Genomic DNA, 26,136 nt, shown 5'->3' on the forward strand with positions numbered 1-26,136 from the left:
TGGCTTTGAGATTTTGAAGGTGTAGCCTGGCAATGAGTGGTGGCTCATGCCTTTATTCCAGCACTAGGGAGGCAGAGGCAGTTGGATCTCTGAGTTCGAGGCCAGCCTGGTCTACAGAATGGGCTCTAGGTCAGCCAGGGCTACACAGAGAAACCCTGTCTCAGAAAAACAAACAAACAAACAAACAAACAAGAAAGAGACTTCAAAAGCCTCCCCAACCCCCAGTATCTTTCTCTGCCTCATGCTTGCAGATCTTGATGTAGCTCTCAGCTACCGCTCCAGCCACAGGCCGGAAGTTCTTCCACCAGACTTCACTTGATGCACAAAATCTTCCCACGTCCTCCCAGCAAGCCTCAAAGTGCTGTTGTAATCCAGAAGACCTTTGGGGACTCCCGCTTTAACCAGCCACCCTTTGGTGTCCAAGGGTAGAACCACCTGTACACTTGGTCAGTGGTGACCCTACCAGACAGGGACTCCCCAGGGTGAGGAGCAGCCGTCACCTTCAGACAGGGAGAGAGGAGAAGGGAAGGACTCTTTTATCTTACGGGGCTCCCAACATGAGACCCAGAAACAGCACCCTTACCCCAAATTCAGGATTCTAAGGTCAGGGATTCCATCTCTACCATTAAAGTCAAACTGATCAGGGGGTAAATTTTACTCCATCACTGTATCGGAAGCCCCTAAGGGGTTCATCAGACCAACCCCAAGACTAGATCTCATTTCGAAGCCCAGGCTGGGCTCTGGCTCTTAGGAAGCAAGATCTATCTCCCCTCGCAGACCAAAGGCAAGAGTGTGAAACAGGTTGAGAACAACCAGTCAGACACATTGATTATAACACGAAATTTTATTTTTGGTGCACACAGCCTTACTGACCTGGCTCTTTTCAGTGCCGGGGTCCACCCAGGACTCACCCCGGAGCTGGAGCAGAGGTCAAGGATAGTCACCGGTGGGCCAAAGCCTGGCTACCCCTTTCTGCGCTCATCCTTCCTGAGGGCTTCCATTCTCATCCAGAATCCTCCGTCCTGACTCCTCTGGACCTCAAGCTCACAGGCATAAGCCATGCAGATGCTGCCACCATCGCAGGCCCTGGCCTCTGCCCCCAGGTGTAAAGGGAGAGGAATGGACTCCAGTCGGGGATGCAGGACGATGCAGCAGCTGGTCCCCGGCGGGTGCAGGCCCCCTTGGCGCCCATTCTGCTCTTCAGAGGCTGAACTTGTGTTTGCTAAGCATGTTTGTGCTAGAATCGTGAACCTGCAAGCCAAGGGGTCCTTTTGTCATTCTGCTTACCTTGAGGGGACAGACTGCCTCTTCCTCTTCCTCCTCCTGTCTCAACAGCTGCCCCATCTGAGTCATTCTAGCATGGGTAGAACCCACACTCAGAACTGGGGAGCTCGGGCATTCCCAAGACTCCATTCCACTCCAGTCCCGTGAGATAAGAGGCGCGCGCGCGCGCGCACACACACACACACACACACACACACACACGCACACGCACACGCGCGCGCGCACACACACACTGCTTATATGCACCCTAGATGGATTGAAAGGGGACCTTTTTCCAATGTGGGACTGTTTCCAAGGAAGAGCCGAGCTGGCAAAAGCCACTCTAAGATAAGTCTATAGGTGCTGGGGGCGGGGTGGGGTGGGGGGGTGGCTCCTAGGGTGGAGCCTGATGGAAGGAGGTTTGGCCTCTCTGAGAAGAAAATGACTAGACTCGACCGAACGGGGTGGTGCCCTCTGAAATGAGTGGGGATCTTAGAGGGTGGACAGGAAAGGAAGGACATCTTGGCCGTAGTACCTGTGGGGGCGATGGTGTGTTTGTGGGGGGAGGGGGGAGGCGGTGTTGATTAGGTAGGGAAGGGAATGCGTACCTTTTCCCTGCTGACCAGTGCAGAGATCAAGTCTTGCTGGGTAGCCACCTCCCGCATATCTAAGGAGGACCCGCTCTGCAAGGACAGGGCTTTGGAGGCGTGCCTGTGTAACAGCTCCTTTTCCTGCTCCTGGTTGTAAAGGATGGAGCGCACCTCCTCCACGATCCTGGGGCAGAAGAGACATTGTGCTCCTTGGCCAAGCCCTTCCATCTCTCCCTTGGTGTGCACCCTCCCCTTCCCTTCTTCCCTCACTGCTTCTGAAGCATCCCTAAGGGAGACCCAGGCCACGCAGGGCCCTCCTGGGAGAAAGGTACGACCCGAAAGTCAGGACACCAGCTCCTGAGCTGGGAAGCATGAACTGTGGGCGAGTTCCTTAGAAAATGGGCTCAATGAGGCCAGGGCCCGCTCTGCCTCCCCAGCACCCTCCCCTACGTGTTGAGCTCCTCCCGGATCTCTTTGTACTCCGTCAGGTTCTCCTGTATTGCCTCAAGCACCAGGCAGAAATTATCGAAGGTCTTTTCTGTGAGGTTGCACAGGGGACCCCCAACCAGAGGTTCCTGGGGGAGGCCAGAAATCTCCTTGCGGGCCTCCGTACAGTGCACCAGTGGCAGGTCGTCAGCCCAGTCCTCTTCATCTTTGCCTGTCTGGGGACATTAGATGGAGAGGGATAGACAGCTCAGGGTCATGTGACTTTAGAAAGGATGACTCTCTTAGGACACGCCCCTTTTAACCGTATTTGGTATTATAACTTTTTATGTTATTTTATCTGAGCATACTAGGGATGGAACCGAGGGCCTCCAGCCACCTAGGCAAGCTCTCTAACACCGGTCCTCAGCTCCAGTCAATCTTAGCCTCCCTACCTTGCTGTGATAACTCCATCAAGTGTATACGTAAGGCCCTCTCAGATCCCTTTAGAAATTCTCACCCCGGCAAGCCTTTAAAGCCCCTACCTACTCTGAAGTAATGATGGTCTTAGCCTTCTGACCTTTTCAAAGTACTCCACTTTCTCCTCCACCTTTTGCAAGTTCTACCAAGTAAATACTGGGTAGCCAACATTAAGTTCTTTTTTCTTTTCTTTCTTTCTTTTTCTTTGTTTTGTTTTGTTTTGCTTCTCAGGACAAGATTTCTCTGTAGCCTGGCTTGAACTCATTTTGAAGACCAAGCTGACCTCAAACTAAGAGATCCACCTGCCTCTGCAGGGATCAAAGGTGTGTACCACCACATCCAGCCAATATTTATTTTTATTTTATGTGTATGAATGTGTTGTCTGCATGTGTGTAAATAAGCGCACCATGTAAGTCAGGGCACCATGTACATGCGATGCCTGTGGAGACCAGAAGGTGGCTATGGATCCCCTGGAACTGGAGTTACAGACAGTTGTGAGTGGCCATGTGGATGCTGGGAATTGAACCCAAGTCCTCTGCAAGAGCAGTAAGTACTCTGTTTTTTTTTTATTTTTTATTTTTAAAGATTTATTTGTTTATTTATTTATTTATTTATTGTGTATATTGTGTTCTGCCTGCATGCCAAAAGAGGGCACCAGATCTCATTACAGATGGTTGGGAGCCACCATGTGGTTGCTGGGAATTGAACTCGGGACCTCTGGAAGAGCAGCCAGTGCTCTTAACCTCTGAGCCATCTCTCCAGCGCAGTAAGTGCTCTTAACCACTGAGCCAGCCCTCCAGTTCATTTATTGAGCACTTACTTACAAGCACTCATCAGACCCTATATGATTCTCATGAGAGTCTTGGCAAGCAGGCACTATTATCATTCCCATCATAGAGAAGAACTTCAGGATGCCTTGGGTAAATGCCCTGATGACACCCCATTGCTCAGCTTTGAATTATTATGCCACATCTAGGGATCCATACCCAGCCCCTGGGAGCTTCAGTCACTGAGTGGACATTACAGATATGAAGGCCTTGCCTCCAGGTTTTGGAGCTGGCTTTACATGTGTTTATCCAAACACACACACACACACACACACACACACACACACACACACACACACACGTCACTCATGCCCACGCTCTCCTCCCCCGTCACACGCACCTCACTAAACGTTATCTGACGCTGCTGCCCCTGCTCCCCAATCTTCATCATCTGTTCCAGGTTTGTGGTCACCACGACGACAAACAAGTTGAGGCCGATGAACGCGCCGATGGTGATGAAGATAGCGAAGTAGATGGCACCTCCGACTTCCATCGCGATCTCCCTGTCCTCCATCCTGGGGACGGCAGTCGGGAGCACCATCATTTCCCTGGCCCTTTATGCCTCGGTTTCCTCCTCTTCCTGTTCTTCTTCTTCTTCTTCTTTTTTTTTTTTTTTTTTTTTTTTTTTTTTTTTTTTTTTTTTTTTTTTTTTTTTATTTCTCGACACAGGGTTTCTCAGTGTAGTTTTGCTGCCTTTCCTGGACCTCACTTGGTAGCCCAGGCTGGCCTCGAACTCACAGAGATCCACCTGGCTCTGCCTCCCGAGTGCTGGGATTAAAGGTGTGCACTACGATGCCCGCTTTTTTTCCTTTTCCTTTTTTTTTTTTTTTAAGACTGGTTCTCAAGTTAGCCCAGGCTGGCCTCCAACTGTGTAGTGTAGGTGAATGGCACCAGTGTTGGTTTCTGTAGTTCTGGGGATTGAACCCAGGCTAGGCAAACACTCTACCTACTGAGCTTCGTCCCCAGGTGCCTTCCTTCGCACCCCCCCCCCATTTTCTCTTCTTTGAAACAGGGTCTTATTACAGCCCAAGTTGGCTATAATTGACTTGGACTCATGATTCTCCTGCCTCTGCTTCCTGAATGCTGAGGTGTCCACTACCCGGGACTGCAGAACCCCTTTGCCTACTTGGCTTCTGCTTCACAAAGGGGAGTGGGATGGAATGAAGTTGGACTTGAACCTCCAAGAAGCAAAGACTAGAACACAGAAATGCCCTTGGGGAGCAGGTCTGAGAATGAGTGCATTGAAACCCAAACTTCCCAGGACTCTAGGAGGTGTGTGGTACTCTCCTGCAAGCTGGAGGCCGCCTCAGAACCTCAGGCCCAACCTCAGACCTGTTCCCTGGCCCAAGGTCGAGCCACACAGCTCTGTAGCATAGCAGAAGTCTCCATGAACAGGGTCAGGCGGCCCTGTGAATGTGTGAGGCTTCTATGGGAACAGGGTTCAAGTCCCACAAAGCCAAAGGCCCTGCCCCGTGATTTCCTTGTGTATTCACTTCCTGTGCGGCTAGTTTCATCAAAGTCCCAGGAGCCCCTCTCATAGTTTTCCTCACCTCCAGGAACTCCAGTCCTGCCCTACCAGAAGGAGATGAAGCCCAAGAACCCATCTGTACTCACTGGAAGTCACTGTAGATGTCCAGCCATCCATCCTGGGTGATGCAGATAAAGAGGGTGTACAGGGCAACCCCCATGTTCTGGAAATGCTTGGGCACGAATGCACCAAAGAGCGTGACCCCAAACACAGAGAAGACCTGTCAAAGAGACCAAAACCCACCTCACTTCACCCAATGGCCTTGGAGCTGGACAAGACCTGCAAATTAATGCAAGTAAATGCTGCCAGGGACCCACAAGGATTCAGAGGCAAGCCCCTTGCCTCCCTGGGCATCCATCTCCACCCTCCAGGTTCTGTGCAGGGAAGGACACAGGCTGGGGCCTGGCAGGCACTGACCAGCATGAAGAAGAGGATGAGAGCCACAACGTTGGCCAAGTCCGGCACCGACTGCAGGATGACCCTGATGATCTTGGCTAGGGGCTCCACTGCCATGCACACATGTACCAGCCGAAGTACCCTGTGGCAGAGCCTCTCAGAGGTGCCCCTTGACCCTTCCAAGACCCTTTCCTTCTTGTTGCCTCCCTCCCACCAACCTCCCCAAGGGAAGAGCTGAGCCCCAGAGGGTACCGACTTCCCTTCTCACTCCTGGGATCTGAACACACACACACACACACCCTTACCTTCGGAGCTCCCCACTCACCTGAGAGGGTAGGTGATGGCAACTATGTCAAGCTGCTTTATGAAGAACCCCATGAACAAGACAAAGACAATTGCGAAGTTGAGGATGTTCCAGCCGTCCTGAATGGGGGAGCAGCCCAAAAGGGTCTATCAAGCCCAGCCCATGGGAGTATCCCATCTGCCCTAACACAATGGGAGACTCAATGTTCCTCTAAGAACAAAGCTAGCCAGCTGCCATCTCCTGGTTGTCCACCCCTGAGGTACCACAAACACACACAATCACAGTCCTATGCCTATGAAAACAGCCATTCTCAGAGACTCACAGAGAACACACACACACACACACACACACACACACACACACACACACACACACTAGCTCCTTAGCCAATGATGATCTGTATAGTTAGGTGACTTCAAAACTCCTGGATGCTCCTGCCTTAATGTGAAGTGTGACATACACTATAATTAATAAAATTAAAGTAGCTAGGCCTGGTGGTACATGTCTTTAATCGCAGCACTCTGGAGGCAGGGGCAATTAGATTTCTGTGAGTTTGAGGCTAGCCTGGTCTACAGAGGGAGGTGATACCCTGTCTCAAAAATAATAAATATATAAATACAAAAGAGGCTGAAAACAACGAACGTGCCCAGCAATGAGAGACTGATAGAATGAGCTATTGTACATTCATCATGTACTAATATAGAAAGATTACCAGGATCCCATAAGTACCAACTAAGCGCAAAGCATTGTTTGTGGTAGGCTACCGTCAGGGAAGGGAGCACTAAAAATACATGCCTATTTGCCTAGGATTTAAAACAACAGCTGTGAGGATAAACGGGCTCTGAGAAGATTACCTAAGAGGTGAACGGAGGCAGGACAGGCTGAGGGACTGGATCGGATCCAGGACTGCGTGGCTTTCTACAGAGTTCTGGCCAATGTGTGAATGAAGTAAATGTTCAAAAAGAAAGCCGTATTTTAATGGAAGATGCTCTTAAATTTGGGAGGCAATCCAACAGACTCAAGCCTTCCTCACATTTTAGAGTCTGGGCCACAACACCGCACACACAGGGAGACACAAGTCTGCCTCTCTGTGGAATCAAGGCCTGTAACCCCAGCCACTTAGGAGACGAAGGTGCAGGTTGGGGGTGTCACAAGTTCAAGGCTTGTCTGGGCTACAGTGTAAGCTCAGGGCCATCCTGGAAAACTTAGTGGGGCCTTGTCTCAAAGTAAGAAGAGGGTCAGGGAGTGGGTGAGTAAGCAAGCCTAGTGTGGTGATCTGAATGAGAACGGCCCTCATAGGCTAATCTATTTGAATGCTTGGTCTCCAGGGAGTGGAAATGTCGGGAAGGATTAGGAGGTGTGGTCTTCTTGGAGTAAACATGGCCTTGTTAGAGAAGGTGTGCTGCCAGTGTCTCTCTCTCTCTTCCTGCTCCCTGTGGATCCTTGTGGATCAGGACGTAAAGCTCTCAGCTGCTGCTCCAGCACCATGCCTTCCTGCCTGCAACCATGATGATCATGGACTAACCCTCTGAAACTGTAACAAGCCCCCAGTAAGTGGTTTCTTTATACGAGTTGCCTTGGTCATGGTTTCTCCTCAGGACAGTATGACAGTGACTGGGGGACCTGGTAAGTTTGAGACCCTTGGTTCACTAAGAGTCAAAACAAAAGGCCTAGCCAAGCTGGGCTACATATCCACCAAGTATTAAGCTCCTGCTGTATGCCATATCTTGACCTGTTTTCTGAGGATACAAGGTTTTGCCATGCTGGGTTCATAGACTCTTTTGAGGGAGGTAGACGGAGAACACTCTTTAACTATGCCAGAGAGAGTTTCTAGAACCCAAGAAGGAAAGCCAGAGTAGCAGAAGCCTAGCCTGGGAGAGACCTCCCAAAAAGAAGACATCCCAAGGAGCCAGTTCATCATTTTAAAGTGAGGGAAGAGTGAAAATCAGAAGGGAAACATGAAAATTACACAAAACTCAAATTGCATTGTCCACACGTGAGGCATTTTGTTTGTCTTCTGGGGATGGTGTCCCACTATCTAGCCCAGGTAGGCCTTGAACTCCTGACCCTTCTCCCTCAGCCTCCAGACGACTGGAATTATAAGTGTGCGTTACTGTGCTTGGTGCAAGTGGACTCTTACTGGACTAGAGCCGATCTTAGTCCAGTTCACTGAGAGGCTGAGCCAGGGATATCGCTAGAGCTCAGGAGTGTGGGGTGAACCTGCGAAACATAGTAAGACCTTCAAACAAACACCTCATCGACACACCTGGAGGAAAGCTATGCTGGAACACAGCCCCTCCCGTCCATCTGGCTGTGCTGTGTGCGGCCTGACAGAGGTCAATTGTTGCAACAGGGACTAGAGCCTATAAAGCTTAAAATACAATTCACTGAGCTAGGCAGGGGTGGCGCACACCTTTGATCCAGCACTTGGAAGGCAGAGGCAGGTGGATCTCTGTGAGTTCAAGGCCAGCCTGCTCTACAGAACTAATTTCCAGGACAGGCAGGACTACACAGAGAAACCCTGTCTCAAAAAACCAAACCAAACAAACAAGTCCCCTACCATAAAACAAAACAAATTACTGCATTATAGAAAAAGTTCATGGAGCCCTGATCCAGAATCATGTAAATTAAGAGCAGACACTCTCAATTCCTTGATTCCATCTCTGAGATGCAGAAACCTGGGTTTGTGTAAATAGAGAGAGCTTGGGAGGCAAAAGCAGGGGTCCAGACACATGGACGAGGCACTTCCTGAACAACGCATATTCTGCCCTATTCCAGACATACCTGAAACCTCCCCATCCCCTCACACTGATACACTCTCTCCCCATATAAAACCTTTATTTTGCTAGGCAAAGACTTGATGTGCTGCAGATACCAAGGGACAGGGGGTGAGGGGACAGTAATGACAGGAATTCCCGGGATCTTACCTTCCAGAAAACGCAGAAGCCATTGATCCAGCCGAGGAGAACCTCACACATAAGAATCGTCAGCACAATGTCGTCTATGATTGAGAAGAACTCATAGTGTTTCTATGTGGAAGACAGAGAAAAAGAGGGAGGCAGAGACATCCGTGAGCAGGGTCTGCGCCAGGCTGGAGAGAGGTGGGTTGTGGGTGAGGGTACCCCAGCTACTCTTCCTCCTTAGCATCTCTATGCTTTCCTTTAGGGGACACGTTTTGCACATATGCCAGGCAGTGCTAAGACCCTTCACGTACGGTGTCAAGCGACTGTCAACACTGTTTTCAAAAGTAGTTTTCTGTTCTGTCACATCTCACAGATGGGGAATTAGGAACCTGGATGCACATGACTGGCCTTCACCCCAGCCTCTGGAGTAGGCTATTTGGGAAAGGGAGGTGAGGAAGAGCTAAACAAACTCCGGCACTGGGGAAAAAAAAAACAAAAAACAGGCATGCCCTCTGCCAGGAGCTGCAGGACCCCAGACCCTAGGGCACTTCTCTGCTACTCTGGTCCCAACTACCCCTGTGGCTGCAGCATCCCAAGTTGTCTGGGTCAGGTCAGAGGTGCCCTCCCTTTGTAGATCCAGGACATGTACCTTGGGTGCATCAATAGGTAGATGGGTAATTAGGGTCTGTCCAAAATCAAATCCACTTCTGCCCAACCTCCACCTTGTTCTCTCAGCGTCCGCATAGCTGTGACCCACTCCCCATCACCCCCAGTCCATGGAGTCTACCCCAGTCACAGACTGGAGCACGCCAGTCACCTTGCCTCTTTCTGTACTCCAGCAGCCAGCAGAGTCCCTGTCCTCATGTGGGCCTCCTGCTACCCACACTCACTTCAGCCCACCTCTGGGCTTCTCGAGTCTGATCTTTACAGTCACAAACTCCACACTAGGGTTCCAGGCTTGGCTTTATTTTTCCTGTTCTACTATATTTTTTGAGTCAATCTCATGTAGCCCAGGTGGGCCTCAACTATGTAGCCAAAGATGTCCTTGAATTTCTGATTTACCAACTGAACTACATTCTTAACCCAGCATTTTCAACTGAGACCCATAATAAAAGCTGGTTTTTTCTGTTGTTCTTTTTTTTTTTTTTTTTTTTTTTTGGTTTTTCGAGACAGGGTATCTCTGTATAGTTTTGGTGCCTGTCCTGGATCCTACTCTGTAGACCAGGCTGGCCTCGAACTCACAGAGATCTGCCTGCCTCTGCCTCCCGAGTGCTGGGATTAAAGACGTGTGCACCATCAACTGGCTGGCACCTGCAGTCTGTTAGATCTATCGACTCCTCTTGAGCCCTCCCCATATGGACTTCCTAGCCCCTCAAATGTCCTGAACCGACTTCTGCACTCTTCTCTAAACTTTTTTCTCCTGGGTCTCCATGTCCCAGCCATAGCACCAACCCCGACACTGTTGCTCATGGCACAAACTCAACTTCCTGCAGTCTCTGTCTACACGCATAAAAGGAGGATATGTAGTAACAGAAGGTGGCACATAGCAAAGGCCCACTAAATATTAACGAGCAATGTAAATCATCAGAAAAGTCCATGGGGTTGGGGACACAGGCTCGTGGTATAATGCTAGCCCAGCATGTGCAAGGCCCTGGGCTCAATCCAAGGACCATGGGGAGGAAGCAGAAGAACCCAGGGATGTGACTCAGTGGCTCTTCTCACATACTTCCATTGTCCTGGTCGAGATCACATGTCTTTCACCTGGATATCTTTCACCCATTTTGACCCATCTTCTCTCAGTCTTGGCCCTCTTCATTGCCTTGTTGTCCACACTGTGCCTTTTTATAGGCTTCTTTTCTGGAGGCTGGAGAGATAACTCAGCAGTTAAGAGCCCTGGCTGCTCTTCCAGAGGACCTGGGTTCAATTCCCAGCACCCAAATGGCAGCTCACAACTGTCTGGAACTCCAGTTCCAGGGGATCTGACACCCTCACACAGACATGAATGCAGGCAAAACACCGATTCACAGTAAAAAAAAAAAAAATCTTTTCTTTTCTTTTAAAAATATGTATGTTGTGTGTGTTAGTTTGTTTGTATGTGTAGCACACACATGCAGATGCCCTTGGAGGCCAAAACAAAGCGTCAGATCCCTGGAACTTATGTTACAGGCAATTGTAAGCTGCCTAATGTAGGTTCTGGAAACCAAACTCCTGTCTTCTGCAAGAGTAGCAAATACTCTTAACCACTGAGCCATCTCTCCAGCCCCCACCCAGTGCATTTTCTAAAATGCACATGGTCATTTCACTTCAATGCTGTTTTAAATCCTTTCCTGCCTTTTCGATGGCGTAGGATACAAACTAGCTCCCTTGACATAAAGATCATATGTGATCTGGCCACTGACCACCTTTCTGAACTCATCCATCGCCACCTGCATGGACATGCTGAATTTAAACAGCACACACACACACACACACACACACACACACACACACACACACACACCTCATAAGAAATAAAACTGACAGGTGCGGTGACTCACACCTGGATTCCCAGCACTTAGGTCTTAAGTCTTAGGAGGAAGCTGCAGGCTTTCAGATTTGTCCTCAGCTATATGTGTAGTGAGTTGTAAGACATTTGGGGCTATATGGAGCCCTGTCTAAAAAAACAAACAAATGAAAAAGCAAATTAAACCTCATCAGGCATGGTGGCATATACCTGTAATCCTAGTACTCAGAAGCTTGAGGCAGGAGGGTCATAAGTTTGAGACCAAGCTGGGCCTTGTAGTGAGATCCTGTCTCAAACTAACTAACTAGATAACAAACAACCAAATAATAAATAAAACCTAAAACAAAACAAGAAATCTATCAAGTGTGGTGCACACCCGCAATCTACGTACTTACAGGGTTAGGGCTGGACTGCCATGAGTTGGGGGGCAGCCGGGGCTACATGGCAAGTTTGAGGCAAACCTGGGCTCTCCAGCTGGACACACACATGAAGAATTCTCTCACTGTTTCTTCTTTTCTCCTCCTCCTCTTTTTCTTTGCCCCCTTCCTCTCCCCCTCTCCCTCTCTCTCCCTCTCCCTCTCTCCCTCTCCCTCCCCCCTTCCTTTCTTTCTTACACAGGTATCATAAAGTCTACTCTGGCTTCAGACTTACTATGTAACCTAAACTGGCCTTGTCCTGAAGACACTCCCCCACCCCCGACCCCCGTTTCAGATCCCTGAATGCTGGGAGCCTCTGTGTAAACCACCTCAGCAAACTCTAATGTTCTGTTCCTTTCTTTTTCCTTTTAAAAAACCTCTGTATGTTTGATGTGTGTGAGTGTGCAAGTGCGTGCTTGTGTGTATGTGTGTGCACACCTGTCTCAGTGTGTGTATGTTGATCAGAGAACACCCTTAAGAGTATTGGTCTAGCCGGGTGTTGGTGGCGCACGCCTTTAATCCCAGCACTTGGGAGGCAGAGCCAGGTGGATCTCTGTGAGTTCGAGGCCAGCCTGGGCTACCAAGTGAGCTCCAGGAAAGGCGCAAAGCTACACAGAGAAACCCTGTCTCGAAAAACCAAAAAAAAAAAAAAAAAACAAACAAACAAAAAAAAAAAGAGTAGTGGTCTAGCTGGGTGGTGGTGGTGGTGGCGGCGGCGGCGGCGGCGGCGGCGGCGGCGGCACACACCTTTAATCCCAACACTTGAGAGGCAGAGGCAGGATCTCTGTGAGTTTGAGGGCAGCCTGGTCTACAGACTGAGTTCCAGGATAGCCAGTGCTACACAGAGAAACCCTGTCTTGAAAAAAACCAAAGGGGGAAATTAAAAGAGTATTGGTTTTCTCCATCCACCTTGAGGCAGGGTCTCTCTTGCTGTTTGCTACCATGGTGAGTACTCCAGGCTAGCTAGCCTGAGAGCTTGGGGGCGGGGGATTCTGCTGTCCCTACTTCCCATGTCTACACAGGAGGACTAGGATCACAGACCTACACCAAACCATGGCATCCAGCTTTTATTCGGGTTCTGGAGATCCATACTCAGGTCACCAAGCCCAGGTCCTTTGGAAGAGCAACAAGCACTCTTAGCCACTGAGGCATCTCTCCAGCCCAAGAAGTCTTTCTTGACATGCAGATCCTATGCAAGGTCAATGGAAACAGACTTTTTTTTTTTACTTACTTATTTGAACATAATCTCACTATCTAGCCTGCCTAGCCTGGAACTTGCTACACAGACAAGGCTGGCCTCTAGTTCACAGAGATCCAGCTGCCTCTACCTCTTCCTCCCTAGCATTGAGATTAAAGGTTTGCTATACCAGGCCCATTTGGTGACCAGACTTTTGAAGAACATCCGAATCCAAACATCATACACAGACAAGGAGCCAAGGACCTGAGAAGGAAGCTCCTTGTCCCAGGTCAGAGCGAGGAGAGGGAGAGATCAGTCCAGCATCCCACCTGACCAAGGTAAGAGTTGGTACGAATAGCGATGGTGATGGCGTTGATCACCAGCAGCAAGGCCAGCAGCAGCTGGAAGGCGGGATGTCGGAGCAAGTGCTTGACACACAGTGTAGTGATGTGCTCTTGCACGTCCCAGGCATCCTGGAAGGGGACGGAGACCTTCCTTCAGAAGGTGTCACCACAGGTGGCCTCCACCTGGACTCTTTACTCCCTATTCCCTGTGAATGGGGGGGGACGGGACACCCGGGGGACTGCCCTAGAGGGTGATGCTGTTGCCTGAGTTCATGAAATGCTCGTTTCCATGAAGGAGTCACAACAAATGATCATGAAGAGAGGGTCACTACTGGGGACCGTGGGGGCCATGGGGCTCTGCTGGTGAGTGGCTATCACCATATAGGGCTTCCTATGAGAAGCTGCCTCAGCGGGCATTAGCTCCTCGAGAAGGTCCACAGGGGGGACATTTAAAGGGTAGAGAGCTGCAGGAGGGAACTACGGGGTGGAGGTCACCTCAGTCTCGACTCGGCCTGTCCCTCCCTCCCTCCTTGCCTTACCTTCTTATCCACGACATCCCTGCGGTTGATGAGCACCTGTTCCTCATGCCGACTCATGCCTTCGTAGGTGTTTTTCTACAGGGGACAGGCGCAGGCCTTCAGCGTGACCACGGCCCCTGCCCAACCTAGGATGCCAGCTTAGTGACAGCGCCAGTCAGGGGCTCCCTACCATAGTGCCCGAGGGTTTCACCCTGTCGGTTTCTGCATCCACTATTTTTGGTTGTCAGGCATCTTTGCTCTGATCCCTTTTCCTCAGAGCTTTGCTTCAGGCAGTCTCCCTTCCCCTTGTGGTGAGATCACAGAGGTAGCTGTTACCACGCCCTTCTGTGTTCCACCAAGACGTTCCAACCTGATAAAAAAAAAAAAAGAAAAGAAAAGAGCAAGGGAACCAGGTATTCAGCCACCAGCTTCAGGATGGGGTCAGAGGTTAGAGGCTGGTGGGAATAGGTCTGGACCCCCACGGCATCTGAATATAGCAAACCGAGGTCCCCTTTCTGGATCCAGGTACTAGAGGTGAGGCTGAGTGAAGGGGAAGAGATGCCCAGGATCCTTTGCCTCCAGCTACCCAGCCCGCCCTTCCAGAAAGGTAAGTTTTCTTATCTACTAAGTGAGTGTGCCTCCCTGGGGCTAGGATAGGGGAGCAGATCTGACCTCCCAGGACCAAGGCAAAAGGATGCATGACCACAGAGCCCCAGCACCCTGGCACAGGAGCCTCGAGTGTAGACCGCAGGGTGATGAGCTACGCAGGGAGCTTGTCACCCACCCTGTGACAGAAGGCATTCACTCTAGCCGGACAGCAATTCACCCCTGTGTGTGTTGTGGGGAGGGGATGTCTGTAAGGGCGCTGCAGATCCCCAATTCTAAAGCAAAGACACATGGGTTCATTTGGGAGAAATCAACTTTATTTGGTGGAAAAGCATCTCTCATGTAAAATAAACAGTCATCCAGATCTGCTCTGAGAAACCTTTTTGAAGGACCCAGGGAGGCAGGTGTGTCCGGATCTGAGGATGGGTTAGGGGATTTCTACATCACAGGGAGGGGTCTGCTCTCCTTCCACTCTGGGGGGCACATGAGCAGAAACTGTGGAAGCCCTGGAGAGTGGGATCAGGTAAAGCCGAGGACTAGCCCTACTTCCAGCCTAACACAGACCCCTGGGCATGCTGTCTTAGACATGAAAGAGGCTGGAGATGAAGTCCTCCTCAGGATCAGAGGTCAGGAGCCAGGCACTACCAGCCAGGGTCAGAGGTCAGGAGGTTGGAGGCTGTTCTCTGGGGTCAAGGGAAAAAGCTGGGAGGGTTCCTCAGGGTCAGAGGGCAGGGGCTGTGGGGACTGACCCCTGGAGTCAGAGGTTGGGGCTGGGGAGCTGTTCTGGGCCCGCATCCCTCCACGGGTGCTCAGGACCTCCGCGTACAGCTCCTGGTTCTGTTCTTTCCACCGACGGAACTTTGCTCCCGTGAGCTCAGGGTCACCCAGCACTTCTTCCAGGGCCTGCAGTTCCTGCAGCTTTGCCTGAGGGGAGAGCAGGGGGCAAACCTCTCTTGTCAACCCAAGGAGGGATAGAACCCAGCACTAACTTTAAGTCCTGTGCCCAGCACCAGGGTACCCTGGCCCAAGAGCCTGGGTGAGTAGCTGGTCTCTGCACACAGAACCTTCTAGAACTTGGCTCAGGCACAGTTGAGCCTTGAATAGAGTAGGGAGCCCAACACTGGGCTCCAGAATCAGAGAGCCAGGGCTTAGAGCCTTCGGTCTACAGTCTGGATCTCACAGTAGAGCTCACAGTCACCAGGGTCTGAGGCCCACAACCTCGTTCAGTCTTGCCCATGCCCGTCGCTCCCAGCTCACCTTGAGTGTGCTCTGCAGTGCCCGCACCCGGTGCACTCGCTCATTGAGATGAGGGTCACGGTTGCGCCGCATGAAAGATCTCCGCCACTGCTCGTGGGTCAGGGGCTGTGGCTGCCCCAGGAGGGACACACCCCCCTGCCTCAGCTCCTGCACCATCCCCTCCAGGACCCTGTCACTGCTGTCTGTGAGAGCAGGATGCGGGATGAGAACACATGAACACAGTCAGGTCATCTCCGCAGCCCGGGGACCCGCTCCCAGGGCAGCACCTGCTGAGGAGCCGAAGGACGTCCTTGGACTCTGCAAGGGTGAAGCCGTGGGGGGGGTGTCACTCCGGGTTGGAGCCGGGCCAGGCTGTGTCAAAGCAGAAGGAGAGAGAGGATTAGCCTGAGCCCCCCGCCCCCACATCCTGCTAGGCAGCCCCTACCTCCGAATTGGACGTGACTGTACTCACTGAAGCTGAGCGGGACCCAGCCTCCTCGTCAGGGTCTTCCGCTTCTGTCTCACTGTAGCAATCTAGAGTGAGGAGTTGGAGAACCATGGAGCGGCTTTGGAGAGGCCAGGGGACTGGAGCTCTGGCGCCCAGCCTGGGAAAGGCAGGAGCTCAGTGATGTCTGGACCCCTGCTCTGACTCAGTGATACACTCACCTTCCTTTCTGGCAGAGGGCGCCTGACCCAGAGTCTGGTACTTGGAAATGCAGGTAACGAGATGACGAACCCACCTGCAGAGGAGCACGTGGGCTGTGTGGGATTCCATTCACCGCAGCCTGTTTACGTCTGCGCTTTTCACCCTCTACCTACATCTTCTAGTCCCCCCCCCTCATGTTTTTGTGTGTGCTGGAGCCTGGGTGCAAGTGCTCCACACTGAGCCATACCCTCTGTTCTCGTTCCTGTTTTCTTGAGACAGCATCTCACTATACGGCTCTCGTTGGCCTGAAACTCACTATGTAGCCCAGGCTGGCCCTCATACTTGCAATCCTCCTGCCTTAGACTCCTAAGGTTAGAATTAGAGGGTGAACCACCATGTCCCAGACCCACAGATCTGATCCTCAAAGAGCAACTTAGGTAGGAATCCTCCTTTACCCATTCTGCAGATGATGAAACTGAGGCTTTCTGAGGGCTGGGTTTAAGTCTGGTCTCCTGAGCCCAGCTCTTGTGTGTGTGTGTGTGTGTGTGTGTGTGTGTGTGTGTGTACATTGGTGTTTTGCCTGCATGTATGTCTGTGTGAGGGTGTCCGATCTTAGAGTTAGAGTTACAGACAGTTGTGAGCAGCCATGTGGGTGCTGGGAATTGAACCAGGGTCCTTTGGAAGAACAGCCAATGCTTTTAACCACTGAGCCATCTTCTCTCCAGCTCCTGAGCCCAGCTCTTAAGCATGTGGAGGCTGGGGACTTCATGGGAGTAGGGAAGAGGAAGCGGTACTCACATGCTCAGATCAGTCAGGGTCTCAGCAGCAAAGACAAAGGGCTTGTACACGTCATGGGTCAGCTGGAACACACTGCCAGCAGGCAGAAAGAAGTCGCATTCTCCTCTTGGGCATGCCCATCCAGAACCCAGAGAGAGGCTGGATCAGGAATCCCAACCGCCTGCCCCATGTCCACCCCACCCCCACCCTTCCTCTCCCTTTTTCCCCCCATCCCATCCCATTCCAAGACTTAACTATTTCTTCTTCTGGTCATGTCCACTCTCCAGGCTGTAGTTGGAGATGTTGATGAGTCCTTCAGCCTTTTCATCCTGGGGGATCACAGTACAAGGGTCAGCATGGGACCTCCAGGTCAGCACGGAGCCCTAGGTCAGACAGCCAGCTCCCTAGGTAACTCTCTGGGTTTCTGGAACTCAGGGCAGAAGGTGTGGCCAAGAGGCCCCTCTGAGCAGGAAAAGGAGAGCAAAGGTTCCAGAACAGCCAAAGGGAGCAGCTTGCTTAGACAGGCCCTCTCCCAGGAACTGCTTCCTGTCCCAAAGCATTTTCCCCTTCCTGGTTTTCCTTTTCCCTAACAAACATCCAAACACAGCTTTCCAAAGAAGCTTCTAGACTCCTTGGACTAGATCAGACACCTCTGCTGGGCTCCCATACATCTCCTGGAAGTTCCTTCATCCTAGCACACTGTCCTTAAGGATGTATTCAGCTCTTTCCCCCACGGGCCTCTAAGTTACAAGAGGGGCAGGGACTCTCCAAATCTTTCCTGTTCCCCCAGGGCTCTAGAGCTCAGGGATGGGTCCAGCAGGCACCTGGATATCTACTGAGTGAATAAGGGATTGAGTGGCCATCACCAGTGATAGACTATCAGAAGAGAAGAGAGAGAGTAAAAACGATTGCCCTACACTTAAAAAAATGTTTGCATTTATACATTTAGTGTGTGTGTGTGTGTGTGTGTATGTGTGTGTGTATGTGTGTGTATGTGTGTGTGTATGTGTGTGTGTGTATGTGTGTGTATGTGTGTGTATGTGTGTGTATGTGTATGTGTATGTGTGTGTATATGTGTGTGTATGTATGTGTATGTGTGTGTATGTGTGTGTATGTGTGTGTGTGTGTATGTAAGTGTGTGTGTATGTGTGTGTGTGTGTGTGTGTGTGCCCACCCACACATGCCACAAGACACATGGTAATCAGAGGACAACTTGCCAGACCATGGGGGTTATGGGTCCAGACCATGGGGGTTATGGGTCCAGACCATGAGGGTTATGGGTCCAGACCATGTGGGTTATGGGTCCAGACCATGGGGGTTAAGGGTCCAGACCATGGGGGTTATGGGTCCAGACCATGGGGGTTATGGGTCCAGATCATGGGGGTTATGGGTATCACACTTAGGTCCTCAGGCTTGGTGACAAGCACCTTGCTCACTAAGCCATCTCACTGGCCCTTTTTTCTGAGACAGGAGTCTCACTGTGTTATTTGGGCTGGCCTGGAACTTGCTATGTAGCTAGACTGATGCATATTTGTGCACCACATGTGTGCCTGGCACCCACAAAGATCAAAAGCAGGCATCAGATCCCCTAGAACTGGAGTTAGAGATGGTTGGGAGCTACCATCTGGGTGCTGGAAACTAACACCGGTCCTCTCCAAGACTAGCCAGTGCTTTAACCACTGAGCCATCTTTCCAGCCCCCCTATAACCTTTTTTTTTACACACTTATGAACTCATTTCTCTACCAAGAGCCACTCACACCTTACAAATGGAAATCCTGGAGCCTAGGAAAGTATGGGGCTCTCCTGTGTAAAACAGAGATAAGAATGGTGGCCTTAGGTCCACACGTTACCTATGCAAGTGTTTGTGGGGTCTCACCTGGGGTTGGCGGTACCAGTATAGGGTGTGTCCCTTGAGCACAAACCAGCAGCGCCGCCAGCGTGGACCCATAAAGCCGCCGGGTACCTTGCGTAGTAGAAGCCATCCATCACAATCCGGCAGGCCCAGCTCCCGGCAGGACACCCGCCGGCGGCTCAGCCTCGTGGCCACACCTGCCCCAACACAGCAGACCATGTTGACATGCGGCCAGCGAGCATCCTTCCCGGAGTCTATCTGCCCCCAGGGGGATCCCCAGTAGGAACTGTCTGAACTCATCCTCCGGGCTCACAATATCACAAATGCCCTCAGGTGGAGTGACTTTAAAGAAGCTGGGCATATAGCTTAGTGGTAGAGTGCACAGCCCTGACACACACACACACACACACACACACACACACACACACACACACACACCCCAGGAGATAAAACTGATGATCAGAGGGTACTGTCTCACAGTCTCAGAACTAGCAAGAGGCCTTGGTGAGAAGCAAGGGCCCATGGTTCCAGAAAAGACTGTTGTGTAGGAAGCATGTGTGTGCACTGAGGGGTCCCTGCCCAGCCCTGTGAAGATTTCTGAGACCCCGCCCAGTCAGGGATGCTCATACCTTTTGATTTCTTCCGACCAAGGACGGGACTCTGAAAAGGCCATGAAGAGCTTAGAGAAGGGTCCAGATCCACAGCCCATGCCCCTCCTTGCTGAGTCCTTGAGTTTACCTTGTCAAGGTTTCCCGAAGTCTCCAGAGGCTCTGCTGTTTTTTCTGGAAGTGTGCCTGGGGCTTCAGGAGGAGTGGGCTGGGGCTTAGCATCAAGGGAGGTAGAGTCTGTCAGGCAGGGAGGAGAGAGGGAAAATCCATGAGCTCAGGCCCAGGCCTGTGGTTAGGACGTCAGCATGGAGAGGCTGGTGGGCACTCAGATGCCTTGTCCAGAGCATGTGCCGCCTGCTGGGGCTGTGAGCTACCTGTCCAGGCGGGGCTGGGTCCAGGACTCCCATCTGCAGACAGGTTGAAGGTAAAAAGAGCTTCGGCTGGAACCCTGCGGAGAACAAGGGGACATGCGATGAGCCCATGGTCCCCGCTTCAAGACATACCCAGAAGCCGGGCTTAGTGGCACTCCTTTAATCTCAGCACTTGGGAGGCAGAGGCAGGAGAATCTCTGTGAGTTTGAGGCCAGCCTGGGCTACAGAGCGAGATCCAGGACAGGCTCCAAAACAACACAGAGAAACCCTGTCTCAAAAACCAAAACCAAAACCAACCAAACAAAAAGGCACCTAGCAGACAGAGCTTGCTTACCTGGGAGACAGTGGGGTCAGAGGCGGTGATTGGCTTAGCAGGTGAGGGGAGTCCTGGGGGGTCTGGAAAACAACCAGAAACAAAGTGATAGCGCCAACCACAGGAGTATGAAAGCAGGTGTGGGGGGGGGGCGGGGGGCGGGGACAGGTACCTGTGACGGGGTCTTGGGCACTGGAATCTTCTTCAGCACTAGGCTGACACTTGCTGGCTCCCTCAGCAGCTCCCTCACCACATTCTTGTGGGGCCAGCCCACCTGGGGGACAAGGACACTGAGTGGGAGGTTCTCAAACTGCCCTGAAACTCTTCTCTGTCAGAGCGCCCTGCCAGGTCTCCACCTTCAGGGAGCCTCCAGGAGCCCCTTTAACTGAGCTCTGTGGGAGGTCGGGCTAGCACCCAACTGAGATCCCGCCCACCAGCAGTCACCCTGAGACCTTCCTGTGTTGGCTCATGTCATTCGAGGCAGCTCCCATAGGCCTGGTCTTCACAGGGTGCAAAACCCTCGGGTGACTCTCCTCCTTCTCCCAAGCCTCCTCAGCACTCAGCACCCTCACCTCCACCTTGCCCCTCCCCGGCACTCACCACCACCTGCTCATTGATCTGGACAATCTCATCTCCTGGCAGGATCTGGGAGCCGGGGGAAGCCTAGTGTGAAGAATGGGGCCCAGAGAATGAGGCTTTCCTGGCATGACTGGCAGGTGAGAATGCCTTCAGGGTAGACGGGGTGGCGGGAGCGGTGAGAGGCTCTTACCTGGACACCTACTCGGGACACGAAGTGCAGGCAGTTGCTGGTGGTGTGAATTTCTAGACTCTGTGGAGACAGGAGCTAAGTCAAGTAAGAGGGGTTGAGCAGAGCCAGTGGGCAGGACCTCACACCGGGTACCAGGACTCTAAGGTAGGCAGAATGGGAGCAGAGCCTCGAGATGGCATTGTCCTAACTGCTGTGTAACTTTGGACTTGTTGCCACCACACACACCACCACCACCACCACCACCACCACCACCACCACCACCACCACCACCCATAAGGCCATAGGGAAGCTGTGTCACTGATTTCTGAGGTAGCAGAGTCTCAGAAATTTCCTGAGGGGAGACAGGGGATGACATGGAGTTGGGGGGTAGGGGGAGTAACTCTGGTTCTCTCTTCTCTTCTCTTCTCTTCTCTTCTCTTCTCTTCTCTTCTCTTCTCTCCTCTCCTCTCCTCTCCTCTCCTCTCCTCTCCTCTCCTCTCCTCTCCTCTCCTCTCCCCTCTCTCTCTCTCTCTCTCTCTCTCTCTCTCTGTGTGTGTCTCTCTCTCTGTGTGTGTCTCTCTCTCTGTCTCTCTCTCTTTCCAGACAGGGTTTCTCTGTGTAGTTTTGGTACCTGTCCTGGGTCTCGCTCTGTAGACCACGTTGGCCTCAAACTCACAGAGATCCGCCTGGCTCTGCCTCCTGAGTGCTGGGATTAAAGGCGTGCGCCACCACTACCTGGCAACTCTGGTTCTCTTAACTGGACAAGTTTAAAGCATAAGTGTTCCCTCTCATCTCTATTAATCCCTGTCAGGCCTGGAATGCGTCACCCAGGCCCCTCTGGCTCGGGAAAGGTGCCCAGCAATGGTGAGACTCTAGGTAGGTCCTCTGGGACTCCAATTAAGCATCGGTACACAACAGACTTAGTAATACAAGAGGCTGGGACTCCCAGACCATGTTTCAGGGTTCAGCCAAGGCTGCCGGGGGTCTTCAGGAGGAGGTGAGGGGTCAGAGCTCACCGAAGGGTCGTCCAGCTGCACCTGCTCCAACAGAGCCTTCTGCTCCAGCAGCTCCTCTGGGGTGCAGCTCAGGATGTTGTGGCAGATCCCGGCCACATGGCTGCACTGGGGGAACGCGGCATGTTGTCTGGACGAGTCTGATTCCATACCCTGCGCCTCCCCACCCAGCCCCGAGACTCACAATCCTCAGGGTGCTGCTTTCCTTCTCTGCTTCTGGACAGTCCTGAAAGCAGAGAGCACAGGGAGGCCCCTTTTAGGAAGGGGTGGGGGCCACTTTCCCCTGAGGACGCGGGGTGGGGCTGACGAGGTCCCCTGATGGCCCTCCCTTGCTTTCTCTACACGGGTCTCCTTGCCAGAACTATAACGGTCTCAGTGTTTCAACTCCAAGGTTTCATTCCTCTCCCATGACACCTGACTCAACCATTACTACACATGTCCTCTCCTGCCACCCTTCCCAAACGCCACCTGAGCCGCTGCCAGGGACACCCCATGACCCACCCCATTGCCTCGTAGCCCAGACCCCGGGGCAGGGCTTCTCCTACTCTTGTTCTCCCCTCCCCCAGCCCTCACCCCCCCCCCCCCAATCTTGGTCTGATTCACAGGTTATAAAAAGCTCTGGGGCCTGGCCTGGCCCCTGTCCTCCTACCTCCTGCAAGACCTGGCCCAGCTCGCCGCACAACACGCCAATCTCTTGGCAGGCAGAAAAGTCATTTAACTGGGAGAAGAGGTACCTGGCAGGAAGGACAATTAAGACACTGTGTTGGTTATAATTCCTCACCTGAGAATTGGAGACAAATTCCTACTGTGGTGGATTCTGCTCAGCACAGGACTATTTGTCCTGAATGTGCCAGGTCCTATTTTAGGCACCATGGAGACAACCATTAAACAGACAATGATCTGTAAGGGACACACAGGCAAGGTGTCCCTAAGGCGGTAACATCTGAGGCAGGCCACGAAGGACAGACAACTGCCAGTGAAGGGGAAGCTCTCCATCTAATAGCTGTTGAGGGACTAGAGAGGTTGTTCATAGCTAAAGGTGCTTGCCCCCAAAGCTGACGGCCTGAGTTCCTGAGTTCAGTCCCCGGGACTCACACAGTGGAAGGCGAGAACCGATTCTTACAATGGATGCTCTGGCCTTCACACACACCCCTGTGCCTACACACACACACACACACACACACACACACACACACACACACACGTCAAACAAGCCAACAAAAATTCAACTGTTGATAAAACCATCGACATGACAAGCTCCAGGGTGGGGTGGGAAGGAAGGCGGCCCAGGGTCCCTGCACAGACAGACTCTCGGACTTGTCTGACAGATCTGATTAAGAGCCAAGTACTGTTTTTCAATCCCAGGCCCTAGAGGAGACCACGGATGAGAAGAGTCACTGGTTACCCCATCCCTAGTACCTGTTGAGCCAGGAGAGGAGGGCATGGGCTTCCCGCACCAGCTCTACAGCAGCGGTGAGGACATCAGCAGGCGTCTCAGCACAGCTTCCCAGACGGCCTTGGACCAAGCTCTGAAAGGCCTGGGTCCTTTCCAGCAGCCCCTGAGCCAGGCTCTGCAGGTTTTCTGTCTGTAGCTTGGAGCCCTGCATCAGAAACGGGTCTATGACTGCCCCTCGACAGCCAGCCCACCTGGGCAAACGCCAAGACTGGTGGATGCTACAACCAGTGTTTTGGATACTACAGCCGCGTGCCTGTGCTTACTCACCAGGGCCCGGAGCTGTTCCACCCCGTCTAGAATGAGCTCCTGGTGGCCCAAGGGCCACACAGTCAGAGCCTCGAGGCTTTGGGGACAGAGCTGCAGCAGGTACTTTCCAGGCAGCTTCCAGTCCTCAAAGGGATAGTCCTGCAGAGCATCATCAAGGCCTGGAGCAAGGGGGGGGGCAGGTGTCATTATTGTTCTAAGTTTTCATCACATCAGAGCCCTTCCTCCCCTCCTGCTTGTCTCTAATGACAACCCTGAGACCCGGGCTGGCTTCTGCCCGTCTCACAGCTGATGCGGCTGAATTGAGAACCATATACAGCAGCCACTCTAGCAAGTGTGTCCAACCTACTGACATTGCCTTCTACCAAATGCATGCTCGAATACCTTGCAATCCAGTCACCAAAAAATTAAAGAGGCTAGCGAGATGCTTCAGTGGTTAAGAACAACACATACTGCTCTTGCAGAGGACCTAAGCTTATTTTCCCGACACCCACATCCCATCCATCCGAAGTCAGGGAGACCTGAGCAGGAGCTAACACTTAAGATATCTACTAGTTCTCCTGCTTAATCTCTTTACTTTTAAAACAGGAGAGATGGGCCTGGGTGGTGGTAGAGCACACCTTTAATCCCAGCTCTCAGGAGGCAGAGGCAGGCAGATCTCTGTGAGTTCAAGGCCAGCCTGGGCTACCAAGTGAGTTCTAGGATGCCAGGGCTGCTACACAGAGAAACCCTGTCTCAAAAAAACAACAACAAACAAACAAACAAACAAAAACAAAACAAAACAACAACAACAAAAAGCAGGAGAGGTGGCTCAGTGGTTAAGAGCACTTAGTGTTCTTGCAGAGGACCCAGGTTCGGTTCCCAGCACCCACTTGGCAGCTCACAACCATCACTCATAAGCACATTCAAGGTACACACACATAAATGCAGGCAAAACACTCATCCTCATAAATAAAAATTTAAAACTAAATAAAATAGCAACAATGAGAGCGCCTGCCTTGTAACCGCGTGTTTTTGATGATTGATGTGTACCAAACACGTGGTCTGTAGTCGGGCAGTAACAGCCATCACATTATCGCCAGGCTGTCTACCGTGACCTTACTTTGTGTGAGGCAATGTTTTAAGAACTTTACCCATAGTCAAGTGTGGTGCACATGCCTTTAATCCCAGTACTTGGAATAAAGAAACAGGGGGATCCCTGAGTTCGAGGCCAGCCTGGTCTACATAGTGAGTACCAGGACAGCCAGGGCTACACAGAGAAACAAATCCTGTCTCAAAAGCAAACAAATAAAAAGAACTTCACCCATATTGGCACATTTGATCTTCACATTTCTAGAAGGTGGGGACTACATATCATCCCTGATACACAGGGATGACATCATCGGGAAAACTAATGGAGGGAGAGACAGTGACTTGTTCACACCCCACCAGGCCAGACTGTCACCGGAGAATGCGTGTGTCATTAGGTGTTCCTCATCCCTCCTATGGCATTGAGTCCTGACTGGGCGCTCATTAAGCCAGGGCTACTTGGACAACTTCCTTCCCACGTTGAATGTGTTGGGCGGCCTCCACCCTCCCAGGAGACACCCACATGGAGCCACACACGCCAGTGACATTTTGTCCATGTCATGCTAGAGAAACTCAGACCTGTGGTCACAGACCTGGTGAGTGGTAGTGCTGGCCTGGGCCCCAGTCTGGGGGTGAGACTGCAGCTTCCTTGGGCTGCTCACACTGAAAAGGCCTCCAGCAAGCTCCAGCTGCCCCTGGGGAAGCAATGACTGGTCTCCTCACTCCCTGATGCAGCTACAGAAGGCCCTCAATTCTCTGAGTCAGCCTGTGTTTATGTCTCTTGGTCGCCCGGTGAGTGATCCTCACACTCTGATGGAATCCCCAGGGTGGGGCTGTGTCACCCCTACAGAATGGCTGGGGTTTCTGCTTCTTCACTGCCAACCTCGGTTTGAGGAGAGGGGAATATGACACCAGGGCCGGCCCTGTTCCAAGACTGAACAAATCACTTCCTGGCTCCCGGCCTGTTTGTACTTCCGAAAAATGGGCTTAATAAACAGCTCACAGGGCCCTGGGGCACAGGGAAGATGTCGGAGATAAAAGGGGGCGTGGGCCACCAGGGCCACCCTGTTTTGCATATTACTGCACCTGCTCGTCGCCACCCTGGCGGCTTGAACATACAAAAATATGGGAAGACCCCTTCCTGCGTCTTAGGGCCTTTGGTGTCGCCTGGCCTATCTCTGCCAGCACTGTGCCTGTTCAGGGGACCTTGTTACGCTGGTACGTGGCAGACGCTCTATAAATACCTGTTGACTAATAGACTCAGGTTCTTTCTCTTTTCCCCTTCCCTACTTTCTGCCCAAGGGACACCACGCTATTCCCTTCGATCCCACCTCTGCCCCCGGCTCACCAACCTCTCAGCCAGGCTGCCACCTTCCCGGGGGTCCAGGCCTCCACGGGCTCCATGCTGAGCTCCGCCCGCAGCGTCCAGCCCCTGCAGGAATTTCCGCTCCCGGACCGAGCCCGAGCCCGCCGGGCTGGGCCAGGGCGGGGCCGCCGCATACCTG

The 26,136-nt window shown here is 52.1% G+C and overlaps 2 protein-coding genes across 2 annotated transcripts; both read right to left on the reverse strand.

Annotated features, from left to right (window-relative positions):
- Positions 1-829: 829 nt before the first annotated feature.
- Positions 830-14,035, reverse strand: Catsper4 (cation channel sperm associated 4). The gene is made up of 11 exons (XM_028888227.2): positions 13,863-14,035; positions 13,694-13,768; positions 13,140-13,283; positions 8,739-8,840; positions 5,833-5,930; positions 5,529-5,649; positions 5,198-5,331; positions 3,924-4,098; positions 2,304-2,515; positions 1,872-2,037; positions 830-1,251 (listed from the first exon to the last, which is right to left on the reverse strand). The coding sequence occupies exons 1-11, from the start codon at positions 13,863-13,865 to the stop codon at positions 1,201-1,203; spliced, it is 1,281 nt and encodes a 426-aa protein (XP_028744060.1). The 5' UTR covers positions 13,866-14,035; the 3' UTR covers positions 830-1,200.
- A 538-nt stretch (positions 14,036-14,573) lies between these two features.
- Cnksr1 (connector enhancer of kinase suppressor of Ras 1) lies at positions 14,574-26,126 on the reverse strand. The gene is made up of 21 exons (XM_028888211.2): positions 25,984-26,126; positions 23,567-23,724; positions 23,263-23,444; positions 22,493-22,577; positions 22,028-22,069; positions 21,847-21,951; positions 20,852-20,911; positions 20,683-20,745; positions 20,255-20,356; positions 20,104-20,165; positions 19,773-19,846; positions 19,529-19,635; positions 19,420-19,450; positions 18,815-18,987; positions 17,193-17,266; positions 16,959-17,030; positions 16,181-16,254; positions 15,987-16,048; positions 15,802-15,886; positions 15,536-15,717; positions 14,574-15,202 (listed from the first exon to the last, which is right to left on the reverse strand). Exons 1-21 carry the CDS (start codon positions 26,033-26,035, stop codon positions 14,933-14,935), a joined length of 2,115 nt encoding a protein of 704 aa, XP_028744044.1. The 5' UTR covers positions 26,036-26,126; the 3' UTR covers positions 14,574-14,932.
- Positions 26,127-26,136: the final 10 nt, after the last annotated feature.

Source organism: Peromyscus leucopus, chromosome 2, assembly GCF_004664715.2.
Source record: "Peromyscus leucopus breed LL Stock chromosome 2, UCI_PerLeu_2.1, whole genome shotgun sequence".
In the NCBI taxonomy this organism is placed as follows: Eukaryota; Metazoa; Chordata; class Mammalia; order Rodentia; family Cricetidae; genus Peromyscus; species Peromyscus leucopus.

What these genes read in the sequence shown, in the direction of transcription:
- Catsper4 (XM_028888227.2), bottom strand. An exon ending in CCAACTCTTACCTTGGTCAG is followed by an intron (nt 8,841 to 13,139) that starts GTGGGATGCTGG and finishes TCTTCCACATAG; the next exon opens with AAACACTATGAGTTCTTCTC. An exon ending in GTCAGATAACGTTTAGTGAG is followed by an intron (nt 2,516 to 3,923) that starts GTGCGTGTGACG and finishes TAATGTCCCCAG; the next exon opens with ACAGGCAAAGATGAAGAGGA.
- Cnksr1 (XM_028888211.2), bottom strand. Translation starts at nt 26,035, where the DNA reads ATGGAGCCCGTGGAGGCCTGGACCCCCGGGAAGGTGGCAGCCTGGCTG. An exon ending in GGTGGCAGCCTGGCTGAGAG is followed by an intron (nt 23,725 to 25,983) that starts GTTGGTGAGCCG and finishes CCCTTGCTCCAG; the next exon opens with GCCTTGATGATGCTCTGCAG. An exon ending in ACTGGTACCGCCAACCCCAG is followed by an intron (nt 17,267 to 18,814) that starts GTGAGACCCCAC and finishes GTGATCCCCCAG; the next exon opens with GATGAAAAGGCTGAAGGACT.